At 45.0% G+C, this 13,933-nt stretch overlaps 1 protein-coding gene across 2 annotated transcripts in view; it reads right to left on the bottom strand.

Annotated features, from left to right (window-relative positions):
• The window catches only part of TRMT13 (tRNA methyltransferase 13 homolog), an 876,862-nt gene that overhangs the window by 106,318 nt on the left and 756,611 nt on the right, over positions 1–13,933 (bottom strand). For both annotated transcript variants that reach the window (XM_069641589.1, XM_069641588.1), the window contains one exon: positions 11,543–11,960. In XM_069641589.1, coding sequence (XP_069497690.1) covers positions 11,543–11,960 — 418 coding nt within the window. The remainder of the gene's footprint in view (positions 1–11,542; positions 11,961–13,933) is intronic.

Consider the following 13,933-nt stretch of genomic DNA (forward strand, 5'->3'; position numbering starts at 1 on the left):
AGATACTCTGCCGTGACGGAGATCTGGTGTTCCAGGCAGAAATGCCAAACGTCTTTGGCGAGCTCCGCTAGAGGTCTTGATGTGGTGCCACCCAGATGATTGATGTATTTTACTGCAGAAATGTTGTCCATTTTCAGTAAAATACAACAACTCACTCCGTCTCTGGCAAATGACCGTATGGCGAAAGAGCCCACGAACAGCTCCAGGCAGTTTATGTGCATTTCCAGCTCCTGAGGAGACCAAGTTCCCCCAGTGGCTACTGTGCCGCATCTCGCTCCCCAACCGGAGCGGCTGGCGTCTATCACTATGTTCGAGGTGGACCCAAAGATGGCTCTGCCGTTCCAGGCTTCCATGTGCGTGAGCCACCAGATGAGTTCCGTTCTCGCCTGAGGCGAGAGTGTCAGACGGTGAGAGTACGAAAGGCTGTGCCTCAAGTGCTGACCTTTCAGTCTCTGCAACTCCTGGTAGTGAAGTGGGCCGGAAAATATAGCTTGCATGGAGGAGGATAGTAGACCTATTACTCTCGCCAGCCCACGGAGGGATATGACATTCCTCTGAAGATAGAATAATCGGGTCAATTGGGTTGCCTGTATCAATGGCTTTTTCTGCAAGGTCCATAATTTTAGCCAATGGCCCAGTTATGTCCAGGACCCTGTCTTGATAGGATCTCCAGGCACGATCAATGCCTTTCCTTGGGTCTTTGATTTTCTTCTCTAGGAAGGTATTTATCTTGGAGTTGAGTTCTGGGGTTAGAACTACCTTCCCCAGAATCTCTGGACGAGGGCATTCTGATTTGAGCCTGGCCTTGACTTCTTTCTCCAGGGGCCGTCGTAGTCTTGCTTTAATGTACTCAGTGGCTCTCAACGATGGTTCCCAGTCTGTGGATCTGGGGTGTATTAAGTCTTCCAGAGTAAACATACCCTCTAAAGAAGAATGTTCTCCAACTGTCCTCTTGGGAATGGGGGCTGCCTCAATTCCCGAGTTTGAGGGTCTTGACCCTGCCATTTGATCGTACTCTTCCGACGAGCTAGGGTCTGATCATCATTGTTATATTCCTCCTCCTGCTCGTCGTCTGTGCCCTGTTGGTATTCCTCAGGTTTGAGGGTCTAGCATCGCTGTTGTCTTCTTCGGGGTGAGAGGGTGGTTCGTCGGAAGGGGCATCCTTCCTAGTCAGAAAGGCTTTCTTAAGCCTGGAGAAGGCATCTGAAATAGCAGCAGTGGCTTGCTCAGGCTAGCTCGGAGGAATGTGGGGGGGTGGAGGGGTCAACGAGTTTTTACTCTTACGAGCCAGGGTACATCCCGGTATTTCCTTGTTTGTGTTTTCTTCTTCCCCAGTGGGGGTTCTTTCTGCAAGTGCTCTTCCATGCTGTCCAAGCGTTGCAGGATGGGCAAGAGCATGTCCGAAACAGCTTTTTTTATGGTGGTCTCCACAGAGGATCCCAATACCTTTTTGAAGCTGTCTGCCAAAGCCACTTCATCAATCTGGTATGCTCCCTCTTCCTCCTCTGACCAATCTTGGTCAGCCTGAGGGGAGTATTTTTTTTTTTACTGTTCAGTGGGCAGCCTTCTCTCCAACCCACTGTAGCTGCTTTAAAAGCTGATTTCCCCCTTTTTCTTTTGGCCATTTCAAAGAAGATTAACTCAAAAGTGCTCTAGGAGCTGATGCCGGCGCTCACGCTCGTAAAATCCATTGACAAACAATGGAAATACGTCATGCGAGCGCCTGGCAATGGAAAAAAGGAACAGGAGTGACAGGAGCGCCTCCTAGTTGCCGCGGGAGTAACCGTAGTAAAGAAATGCTACGTGCGGCGTCCGCAGGTCTCACAGATCTTTATTGAGTCGGAGAGGCGTGTGCGGTGAGAAAGTTAGGAAAACAAAGAAAACATTAACGGAGCTAATACCCTCTGGGTATTGAAGTAGATGCTTTTAGTTTCACAAATCTCGTTCCAATATGTCTATGCATCTTTATTTTCCTTTATCTTATTTTTTTTATCCAGCTATGCTATGCTCTGCTTTTCTTTTCTCCCGTTTATGTATAGTAAGGGCAGGGGTAAACACAATTTGGTTATTAGGTCTTTCTCTAATGATCATATTCTTCTAAAATGATTCTTCTTCTTTCTTGTTTCCTACTCGATTTAGGAAAGCAGTCAAGTGATTTTCATAGTCCATTGCCAATGTGTGCGGTGGGTCAGTCTCTGAGGTGACCTCCATGAGGCTAGACATGCAGTCTTAGTTAATCTGTTGGCAAGTTGTTAACATTTCTGCTAAAAACATAGTATGTTGTGCTAGGTAGAGTCTGAACCCGACAGGTTATTTGTACCACACAATCCCAAATCACAGTAAAGCATTAACCGCTGGATAGAGTGGGGACAGCTATGAAGTCCATGAGGGAGACAGATCGAAGAATTACTTACCCCTGGTAGTGTTTTTTCCCGATGGGTGTCCCTCCCATGGAGTCCTCATCTTTGATATATTCATATCCTGCTTTGAAGTTTCTGAATTTTTTCTACAGCAGGGGCGCCGTGCGGAATTAGGGTCCCTCTGCGGTTACCATTCCCACATCCGGACGTGATGTCAATGATAGTCTAAATGGCACGCACCACACCCATTGCCTCAGTTCCCAGTTTTTCCCTCTTTCTGCTCAACTGTCTTGAGGAATAGATAACTAGCATGGACGTAGAAATAGAGAAGTAGTAATAGAATGCACCCACAGTCAGAGGGATAGGATGGAAGGATGATGAGGCATCCGTGGGAGGAACTTCCATCAAAAAGAACATTACCAGTGTAAGTAATTTGTTATTCTAATGGATTGTGTCCTCACACTGATTCCTCATCTTAGGTAGACTCCCAAAGCAGTTTTGTAGATGGAGGTGGGAGAAGGGGATTTTTGTACAATTTTGATCATCACATAATATTGTGAAGACCCGGTCTTCCAAAGCAAGCCTCCTGTCCCAACAGTGTTACTAAGCAGCCATACATTGACAAAGTGTGGAGTGAGGACCAAGTTGCGAAATTGGAAATGTCCTGCACTTGTGCACCTCTTTGGAGAGCCGAAGTGAATGCCACTCCACTGGTGGAATGGGCTCTTAGATTTTCAGGGAAATCTTTTCCAGTAATGGAGTAGCACTCCAAAATTCATAGGATGACAACGTGATAGGTTGCTTGTTATATATGGAGCACAATCAAAATTATTTGTAAAAACAGCGGTCCTGTCTGGCGGGAAAAAACTTAGATTAACACATTATAGCTAAACACCAAGATAAACGAGGAGAGACTTAATTAGACCCAAATCTCATGAAGCATTTGAAAAAAAATATATTTTTATTTTCTGAACAATTTGATAAAACACATATTAAATCTTTATGACCCTTAGTGCATATTGGGTCTTACTCAATAAAATACTGTACATACAAATCACTGTATTAACTATGTGATAGCTCATAATGCAAATTTCAAAAACGTCTAGTGTACTACAGAGACTATAAATTCAAACAAAGTCTGCATTTATGTAAACCTATGCAACCCACTCGGTCTTTACGATCTTTAACAAGAAGATTCATTTTTGTTATTGTGTAAGTTCGCAATATAATAATGACCTTGAGGAAAGTCCAACTGTACAGTCAACAGTCCACAAAGACCGTTGGGAAGACGGGGCTCCAAACTCAGGCGAAAGGAATCACGTGAGCTAAGGTGACCGGTGTTCCCAAGTGAGTTTGTGGTCAGCTAATTTCATTTTAATATGAATGTCCAAAAGGGTCCTGAATTGGAGAGTGGGGGTGCTAGACGGCAGAATAGTGCCGATTATACAGATAAACCATTCAGGCTAATCTAACATAAGTACACCTAAGACAGATGAGCATAATACAGTGGCAAGGGAGTGCTGTATGTCAACTACGCTAGCCTAGGGACCATTAATGGTATTATAATGTAAAAAGTCATCCTAGCAATACTCATTACATATGAACAAGAGTTTCAACGGGAAAAGTTCTTCTAACTGGGCTCCAGTTGATGCCCGTCTTCATCAGGACAGTGCTATTCCCTCGTATGTTCACCACATCATACAGAGTGAATTAAAAATACAATTAAATCATTACAATCAATGTAGGGTAAGCAAAATTGGTCAACGCATATTCTCAACCGGGAAGGTTGAAGGGAACACTATACAATTGCTTCCAATAGCGTGTCAGCCCGACACTGGGCAGACCATAACGTGGTTGGTCAAAAATGGGTGCTCAAAGTCACCCTCCTGTAAATGGCTCGCTGTCGGCTACATGGAGTGGATGCTTCCTCTTAGTTCGAAAATTGTGTCCTGCTGGGTTTTTGGATCCAATAGGAACTGTCACTCCGCGTTGGATTATCGGACCAAAAATGAGCACTCAAGGTCACCCTCCTATAAATGGCTCGCTATCGGCCACATGGAGTGGATGCTTCCTGTTTAGATCTATGGCCTACCAATGCGGTAATAGCCTTGAGAGCCAATCTCTAGCCAATGTCAATTTTGTAATGATCCGTCATCCATCGAAAATTTTGAACATATTTTTGTAGTCTGCCTAGGTTTAACGCAACTAAGGAAAGATATTTTCAATACATTTTTCAAGGACTTCAGAATTTTATCACAAAAGCAAATGTGGGGGAACATATTCAATGGCAATCAAATATTACTGAATAAAGCGTCTGTACAATTTTTTCAAAAATTGGATTTGTGAAATGTGAATGACATACACTTTAATTGTGGAACAAATGCAGATATAATGGGAGTGTTACATGAAAGAAGAAATTTGAGTGATACTTGATGTTTAATATCTTCGCATTAAGACCTGAAATATGCAATGTTTTAGTGGCAAATGTGCACGAATAGCCACCATTTTTGAGTTCTTTGATGGTTGCCGAAAGGTAGTGAAATGTCTTAAAATCCTCTTTCCTTTTAATAGAAAGATCATGTTTTATGAGGTTTTCAACAATAAAAATGATTAAAAATGGTGCGGTAAATAGATAAGATGAAAGAAAATATGTCTTTTAAAGACGCTATTAATGTGATGTAAATTTGAAAAAAGTAGTAAATATGAATGTACATTTTGAAAGGTTGAAATTTTTTAACCAAACAAATAAAGGTATATTATTAATTAAAAAAACAAAAAAAATAGTTTGCTTGGTCACGGTTAATAACCCGAGAGTATAAGAATGGAGAGGTTCAAATGGAGCTCCCATTAAAAAGGTTAGCACCAAGTTCAAATCCCAGGACGGAACCAGAAAGGGGAGCGGTGAGAATGTATTTGTCATTCCTTTTAAGGATTGTATGACACTTGGCATCTTAAAGTAAGAGTCTTGTTCTGGCGTGCATTTGAAAGTAGATAATGCATGTAGACAAAATACAACGATTGACATACTTACAATTGAAGGGAGTATTGCTGGATCCATATTGGAATCAGCAGCTGCAGTGCTCACTGACTCCCTTCGAGCAAGTGCTCAACTCTGACCATAGGTCCAAAGGGCTCATCTCCAAATTATACACCTCCCTGCTTGCAAGAGGAAATCTGGCCACGTCATGCACACAGGCATATTGGGGAGAGACCTGGGGTCAAAGGAAGACGCAGACTAGTGGGCAATGATTTATAAAGCAGTATGGTCCTGACGATAGCCATTCAATATAAAATGCACAACAGCAGATAGTTATTCCGGTGGCACCTCACCGCCCACAGGCTAGTGAGAATGTACCTGGGTGTGAGTACCAACTGCTGCAGGGGCTGTGTCGCTCTCTGTGACTATTGGCATCAGTGGTGGAGTTGTCCCTTGGCGCAACACTAGTGGAAAGAAATTCTGGGTTGGATACGTGCCATTGATGGGATTAACAGAGAACCAAATCGCCTATTGATTTTGTTCAGGGTAGAAACAAGGGAGGATGGCCACTGATTGTTGTCGCATATGCCCAGAAATATGCTACTGGCAATATGGGTTTGCCTCACAATCCATTGGAAGAGAAGCCATCTCCCCACAAAGTTAGAATGGCTAGACAAAGCCCATGAGATATATGAGCTGGAAAGTCGCACAACAGCAAGGTTATATACCGACATACACGTGGAGATGGAATGGCTCCCTTTCTTGGAATATTACAGGGTTGAAAGACCAGGGAACAGAGAGATGGGAAATTCAGTGGTAAGGATAGTCCAAAGGAGAGAAGGTAGACCCAGAACTAACTTAGTAAGCCAGATGACAGATAAGTGCATAAGCAAAAGAAGACCTGCACGAATGATAGTCACTCATATGAAATGATTTAAAGAACTCACTTGTTTACTTCACTGCGTTGTTCCGTGTAATCATGATGTTACCAGGAGGAAACAGTGGGCGAGGGGGAGGGAGAGGGAGGGCTAGATGAGTTGAGGGACGGGCCTCGAGGGGTTAAGTAGTTGATTCCAAGGATTTTGATCATTTCTCTGATTTGACTATTTCACATGTCAGTGATGTTCAATTTACTTGATACTGTTGGTTAGAAAAGTATAATGCTGGTCCAGATTCAACCTTTAATAAAATTAAATAAAAATAAATTAAAAAATAGATATGCCGCCCAGGTATCCCTTACCGGTAGCTACCTGCAAGCTGTTGTTGCTCTAGGTGCAGTAAAAAAGAAAGCACTGCAGGAGTATTGCAAGAGAAAGGATCTATATATTTAGCACTACACTAATTGCAAAACTTGTTGCAACAGCAGCACTACTACTTCTTGCTGAAAGCAACACCTCCAGAACGTCTTCTGGAAGGTCCCGATCTTTGTATCTTAGCCTCTCAGAAACCAGGCGTGAAGGTTCAGTGTTTGAATTCCTGGATACAGACTCCCTCTTGCGAGAGTTTATCCACTCTCTGGGGAAGGCAGAATGGAGGGCAAATGGACATTTCTAGAAGGCCCGGGTACCACGTCCTCCTTGCCCAAACCAGAGCAATCGGGATCATGGATTTCCCGAACTGCCTCAATCTCCTGATGACATGAGGCATGACAGGGACTGGTAGGAACACGTTCAGAAGTGGTGATTCCCAGTCCACAACAAACGTGTCCCCTAGATCTCCTCTGTGAGCAAATTCCCAGTAGCAGAACAGGTAGCATTTTCTGTTGATAATGGACGCAAACGGATCCACTTGAGGGGTTCACCAAAGGCTGAAGATATTTAGAAGGACTATGCGTGGGAGAACATGCTCTGCCTGCTCAGAGTATCCACCATTGTATTCTCTTCCCCGGCTAGGTGAACAGTCAACAGAGATCCTGTTTTTTTAGAGCCCAAAACCAGAGCTGCATTACCTCCCTGCACAGTGGACGTAGCCCTACACCTCCTCTTTTGTTGAGGTAATGCATGGCCACTGTGTTGTCCGTCATTATCAGGACGTTCTTCCCCTGTATGGACAACAAAAAGGCCAACACTGCGAGTCTGATCGCTCGCAGCTCCAACAGGTTTATGTGTAGTCTTGATTCTGATGGGGAACAAAGTCCGCTCATTGTCAGATTGCTCATGCGAGCTTTCCATCCTGTGAGGGAAGTGTTCGTGACTACAGATATCTCTGGCCAGGGTTGCCAAAAGGGTGCCCCGTATCATCACATTCTCCTTGCAGGCCCACCACAGGAGGTCCTGCCCTACATTTCCCGGGTCCTAAAATAGGTCTGTCATCCTGCCTCAGAACTGTGACAGTTGGGATATGAGGGCCCACTGGAGGGACCTCATCCTTAAGCAGACTTCTGGCACCAGGAAAATGCAGGATGCCGTGAGGCCCAGCAACCTCAAAGTAGAAAGCTGATAGATATTGGGCGTTCTGAAATCTCGTTACCGTTTGAAAGGTATGATGAGCCCTCAGCTCCGGAGGCGAAGCTTTTCCAGGGGAAGAGTCCAGGACTGCTCCAATTAATAAAGCTTCTGAGAAGGTGTCATCTGGGACTTCTTGAAATTGAGGGAAAAGGCCAGTTTGTGGAGGGAGCAGCAGGTGCTGTAGCGATGTTCCAGAGCTTGCTCGGGAGAATAATCTCTTATCAGGCAATGGGCTAGATAGAGAAAGATGTGAATCCCTCCCCTCCTTAGATTGCTGCCACTACGGCCATCAACTTGGTGAAGACCTTTGGGGGCCGAAAAGCAGTACTGAAAATTGATAGTGAGACCTGCCAATGGCAAACCTCAGGTATTTTCTGTGCTTGGAATGTATAGGCACATGAAAGAAAGCATCCTGAAGATTGAGTGGTACCATCCAGTCCTGGAGTTTAAGGAGCCTGTAGAATCTTTGAAAGAGTGACCATCTTGAATTTGTCTTCCCTGAGGAACTTGCCTCAGGTCCAGGATGGGTCGCAGTCCTCCGTCTTTCTTTGGAACCAGGAAATAGGTGAAGTTCCAACCCTGGTATTGTTCCGCTACAGGTACCATCTCTATGGCACCTTTCTCCAACAGGGAAAGAATTTCCTGTAGAAAGGGGGGATCTGGTTCGCAAAGAGATTGTTCACTTGGGGGACAATTTGGGGTTATTCGCAGAAATGGGAGACAGTATCCTTGGGCCACTGTCCGTAGTGAAGTAATAAGATGCCATTCTTGCAGATGCTTGGTCAAACTGCCTCCCACTGGGGTTCTGTGAGCAAAGCGCTCAAAGAGGTTTTGGGGCCGTGGCAGAGGGTAATGAGGAGGTTGTTGTCCGAGTGGTTTTTCCTCCACAATATCGAAAGGAACACCCTCTCTGCATAGGCGGGTGCTGCGGCTGATGAATGGCTGCCCCCAAAAGATTTTTCTGCAGCCTTTAAAGCCCTAAAAGATTGGACCCACCAAAGGGCATATACAGGAGCCTTGGCTGGACATCAGGGGCAAAGCCAGATATACGCAGCCGAGGAAAAGCCCCCAATTACTGCACTAGATTCCATACATCTGAAGGGATTGACAAAAGGCTTCTTTGCCTTCATTAATAAGGTTAATGAACCCATCTCTCATCTCACCTTCAGGAATATTTTCTGCAGCTCGTGAAATTACATTCCACAAAGTATAGGAGTATTTTGCCAGAGCACAAGATGCATTAATACACTTTTTAATAGTGTGCCATATTTTTTTTATCATCCCTATCTGGGAGATGGTCGGAAAGGCTATGGCCTCTGAAGTGGAAAAAGGCTGCTGTGCCACCAAACCCTCTGTTGTTGGGTGCCTGGAAAGAAAAGTCAGGGTCCACACAAGAAAGGTCCTTGTTCACAGCCAGAGTGGGGTCTGGTTTTTGACAGTTTTAAAAAATGTTTTTTTTAGTTCTGTATGGAAGGACAACACAGGCTCTTTAGGCGGGCCTCCATCTTAATTATTTATTTATTGGATATTTATATAGCACCTGTACAGCAAATGGGGATTCAAGGTGCCACTAGACACAAAAGGGAGGGGGGACAGGGAAGAAAACAACAATAACGGACCTACTAGGCCTTGTGTCATTCGGATCGTGCAAGTGCCATTCGGATCGTGCAAGTGCAGTAACAAGAAGTGCAGGGGGATGGGAAAGTGCCGGTTGGTGCGGAAGGCATAATACTAGGGTGGGAGGGAAGTGCGAGGCAAGTGGAGGTATACAAGTGCAGGGGTGGAGGGGGAGGGGAAGAAGAGGGTCCCTGGGACTAGGCAAGTTCTAAGGGGAGGCCAAGTGGGCAAGTGTCAGGGGATGCATGGACTACAGGGAGTCAGGACCACATACTAAGTGTGAGAACGGGGGTGGACCAGGCTTGGTCCATCTAAGATGTCTATGAGATCATCCAGAGTAATGTTCTTTGCCGGACGGTCCCAACCCAAATATTCAAACACCCTGTTCATGACCGTTTTCTATAGGCCGCATGGACATCTGCTGTGTCAAATTCAACCTCAGGGGAGGTATCCAGACCACTGGCTTCCCTTCAGACAAGTAGCTAAATCTTCTAGACAGGATCGACCCAAGATCAATTCTTCTGGAACATTAGGAGTTGCAAAACATTAAAACGTGAAGGGTATGACGTAGTCTTCTTCCTCGTCTTCCTCGAAAATGGACCTAAAGGATTTGAAAAAATACGTCTTCGATTGAGGTTTGAAGCTCGAAGTTGGGTCCAAGGTCGACGTCAAAGGGCCCTTCGACTTCGACTCCTTTGAAGAGAAAGTCAAAGAAGCTTTTGGCTTCCATGTTGTCTCAGTGGTCGACAAATATTCACGCTACTCGAGGTGACATACCTGCGTGTTCAGACTCTGGCTTTTGGGCGTGCGGGACAAAGCCTTACTCGATTCCCTGCCAGTCTTGGAAGATGTGGTGGGACCATAAGCCTTTTCCTGCTCTTTCAAGTAACCAGGAAAGGCCGCTTTCAAGAATAAGAATGCTTCCATCATATTTTCACAGAACTTTTCCCATTCGGCCCCTGATGTGGTCTTTTGGGGAAAACATACCCGACACTTACTGGGCGAGGAGTCTGAAGATGAAGAGCGATGGCGTTGTTTCTCCGACTTCTTCTGTTACAACGAAGAAAAGTGACAGGAATCGCTCTTGGATCTCGATTATTTGGAATGCTTAGAGTGTTTTGCGGGCCGGTGGAACTTCTACCTTCGGAAGATTTTCTCTCGAATATGTGGAAGACAGAGACTTGTAAATCAACCGACCTAGGGTGAGCTTCGACCTTTCGCCCTTCAAGGTCTTACTGGTCACCTATTGGCAGAAGCCACATTCAATGACTTCATGTTCATCACAGAAGTACCAGAGACAAATCCCGGGCAGATCAGTGATCGACATTGTCGAGTCAGAGTTTGCACATCTCTTCAAGCCTGTTTTCGGCATAGATATCATGAGAAATCACAAAAAGAATTGTGAAATTAGTCGAAGGGAATCGCTGAGGCACGTTGAACTGCTCCGAGAGCATGCTGTGCACATGGAAAAACTAAACTGAAACAACGGGCACAGTGGGTGCGATTTATACTCACATCGACGTTACGTACGGGTGCAGGAATGGTAACCGTCAAGGAACATCAATGCTGATGCCGGACAGCACCCCTTGATGTTGGAATATTTTCAGAGACTGCAAAGCAGGATATGAATATATCAAAGATGAGGAAGCTATGTCTATTAGAAAAGGCTGTTCGGTCTTTACGCCTTCACCGCCAGGACAAGCCAGAGTTTACACAGTAGGTATTAACTTTTGATATCTAATAACCTGGGGTCAAGATGCCTGGGTTAGGGTGGAGGGTCAATATAAGAGAAGATAGAAAGAGGGATGGTCGTAGTCCCCACAAAGAAGTCAATAAAAACCCTTGAACCATTGCAGAGACTTGGAATTATTATTGTGCCATTCTCAGCTTCAAAATTACCTTTTGTAACAAACATTAAAGATAGCTACAGCCTCTGGAAAGGAAGGGCCCACATGCTCCATTCTTGTTAATCCAGTGCCCCAACAAAGACAATGCTCAAAAAGGATATTTTAACTTGAGCTTTATGAGATTTTAAAAGAAAGGAAGAGTTAAAAAAGATAGTGCTAAGATTTTAGTATTGCTGCGAACTATAATTTTGATCATAATAGTTATTCACCTTAAAGTTACCCTGTTCAGCTTACCTTTGCAAGCCATCGAAACTGTAATCTCCAATCTGGTCTTCGTAATCATGTCTCTCAGCATCATTGTCCTGGTCGGAGCCCACAGCATGACTGATAGAATTGCCTGCTAGCTTTTCACGCCTTCCACAGGTGGCCCAGCTTGAGAGCCGTTGAAAAATGCCGAAGTCGTCCTCACTTAGTCCGAGAGTCTGGAAAAAGGCCTTCCCAACATAATGCACCCAGTCACACCTATGATGGCAACACAATGCAATTACAATGCCAGTCACTGGCAAGGATTTCTCTGACGCATTGTGTCTAGGCGCATCACTACTGATAGCGCTGTTGTCAGTGGCTTCTGCTGTGTCATTCTTTAGGCGTTTAGGGATAGGTTCTTCAGCCACAGCTGTATAGCTTTCAACTAAACATCTCAGAGCAAGATCTGTGAAAACAAAATTTTTTGGTACATCAATAATCTACAATCACGGTACTAATGTACAGAAATGAGAAAGATAAAAAAAACGAGGGCATGTGAGGGTGCATTGTTGTGTCAACGGAAGTGTGTGCATGTGGAAGATCTGGTGGATGAAAGAATGGGTTGGTGAAAATATAGATGAGTGAGTGAAGAGATGGGTAACTAGATGGAGTGGTTGAAAGAATGGATGGATGAATGAATGAATGCGTTTGTGGGTGTACGGTGAATTAGTAAAAGGATGGGTGAATGAAAGAATGGGTTAGTGGTTGGATGTATGTGAGAGTTGCATGGTTTCCAAAATGTAAACAACTTTGGTATTCTCTTACATGTGTTGCAACCAAATCAGTGACTATTTTTCATAATTAAAGACCGTCTGCACCATAATGTGTAGAAGCATACCAATCATAGTTGATGAATACTGGTAAAACAAAACAATTAACTGGAGCTTTCAATGAAAACTGTTAAAGGGTGGACAATCACAGCTTGCCCTCTGCAGTTCGTCAACTCTTGCACCGATCTTCCTAACCTCCCCCAAAAATACTGCTGTAGACCGTTTGGTTCACCTTGGGCCAGGATAGGTTCCACAAATTGTGCATCCACAAATGTGGAATATTACCCTAAAACAGCCCCATCCACTAATGTGGAGCTGTTGAGTTCACATCTTGATAACATGTTTTCATGCTACCTCAAGTGCACTGTGACCACCCATGTGCAGCTGAGGGCCTGTGCAACCCTGGCACCATTCAGCTTTTGCGCACTGCACCCCCAGCTCTATGCACCCTGCTGTGTAACCCTGGTCATATCGATCCAGGCAGTCTTGTCTGTGACTGCTGTAGCGAACCTTCAGATGGCGTCACTTCTCCCCAGGGGGTTCCCCTTTCCATGAGGCTAGTGTGGTGAGGCCTCTAACCGATAGTCCCCCTAGGGGTGGCAACATACAGGAGAACCTCATGGAGAGGAACTCCCCTCTTGGTGACAAGCACACAAGTCTGGGGCGAGGGTTCATAACACCCCAACCCAAAAGGGCAATATTAACACCAGGTCCTTCTGAGGGGAAGAATTCTTGTCCCATGAAGGGCGCTAATTGCAATTTCACCCCTGAGAACCCGAAGCTTATATGATCTCGGAACAGCTCTTCCTAAAGTGCCAACGAATACTGTTGCCATATCCTTTCTTTAAGTCTGTTGTTCATAATGCTGCATGAAAGCCTAAGCTAGAGTGGTTAGCTAATTCTAGCATTTTTGCTCATAGTGCTTCGAATCATGGACCACAATGGACTGGAAACAAGAGCAGCGACGAAACAACTTGTTTTTTGAACGGGAATCAGACTGAGAAAAAGACGAGCACAAGAACATTAAAAGGGACACGTGAAGAGTGCTTCCACAATACCTGTCAACCAAAATGACATTACGCTGGAGATGTCCGAGCTATATAGAATAGAGACTGAAAAGGGACAAGAGAACGAAGTAGGAAACCAAAGAGGTTATCGATAGCCGGAATCGGCAAGCTGGAATGCCACAACGGCTCCCTAGAGTTCAAAACAGGGCTCGCTGAACACGCAGTGAGCAGTCGAGTACAGTTACAAAGTGGAGAGATGAGACGTGGGATTGTCTCATCTGTCGGCAATGAGCCTGCAAAGCAGTAGCAGAAAAACGCAGTTGTGGTGGCGTCAACTGTAGTAGGTGGACCGTTGGGTCTGACAACTGCGCCAAAACCCCCAGCTCTTGACTAATGCAGATCGCGTAGGTTAAAACATGGGAAGCGTCCCGTACTACGGTGGTGGTGGACAGGCAAGTCCATATCGAGTCAGCAGAAAAGCACCACAAAGTCACGCAGGTCCATCTTGGAAGAAGAAAGAGGAAGTTGAACATGGAGACGTAGTCCCAGGCAGAACCGGGGGAAATGTTCCCAAGGAAGGAGGTACTGGGACCAAGTGAGGG

The sequence above is a fragment of the Ambystoma mexicanum genome, chromosome 1q (genome assembly GCF_040938575.1).
Source record: "Ambystoma mexicanum isolate Mex_15411 chromosome 1q, UKY_AmexF1_1, whole genome shotgun sequence".
Classification (NCBI taxonomy): domain Eukaryota; kingdom Metazoa; phylum Chordata; class Amphibia; order Caudata; family Ambystomatidae; genus Ambystoma; species Ambystoma mexicanum.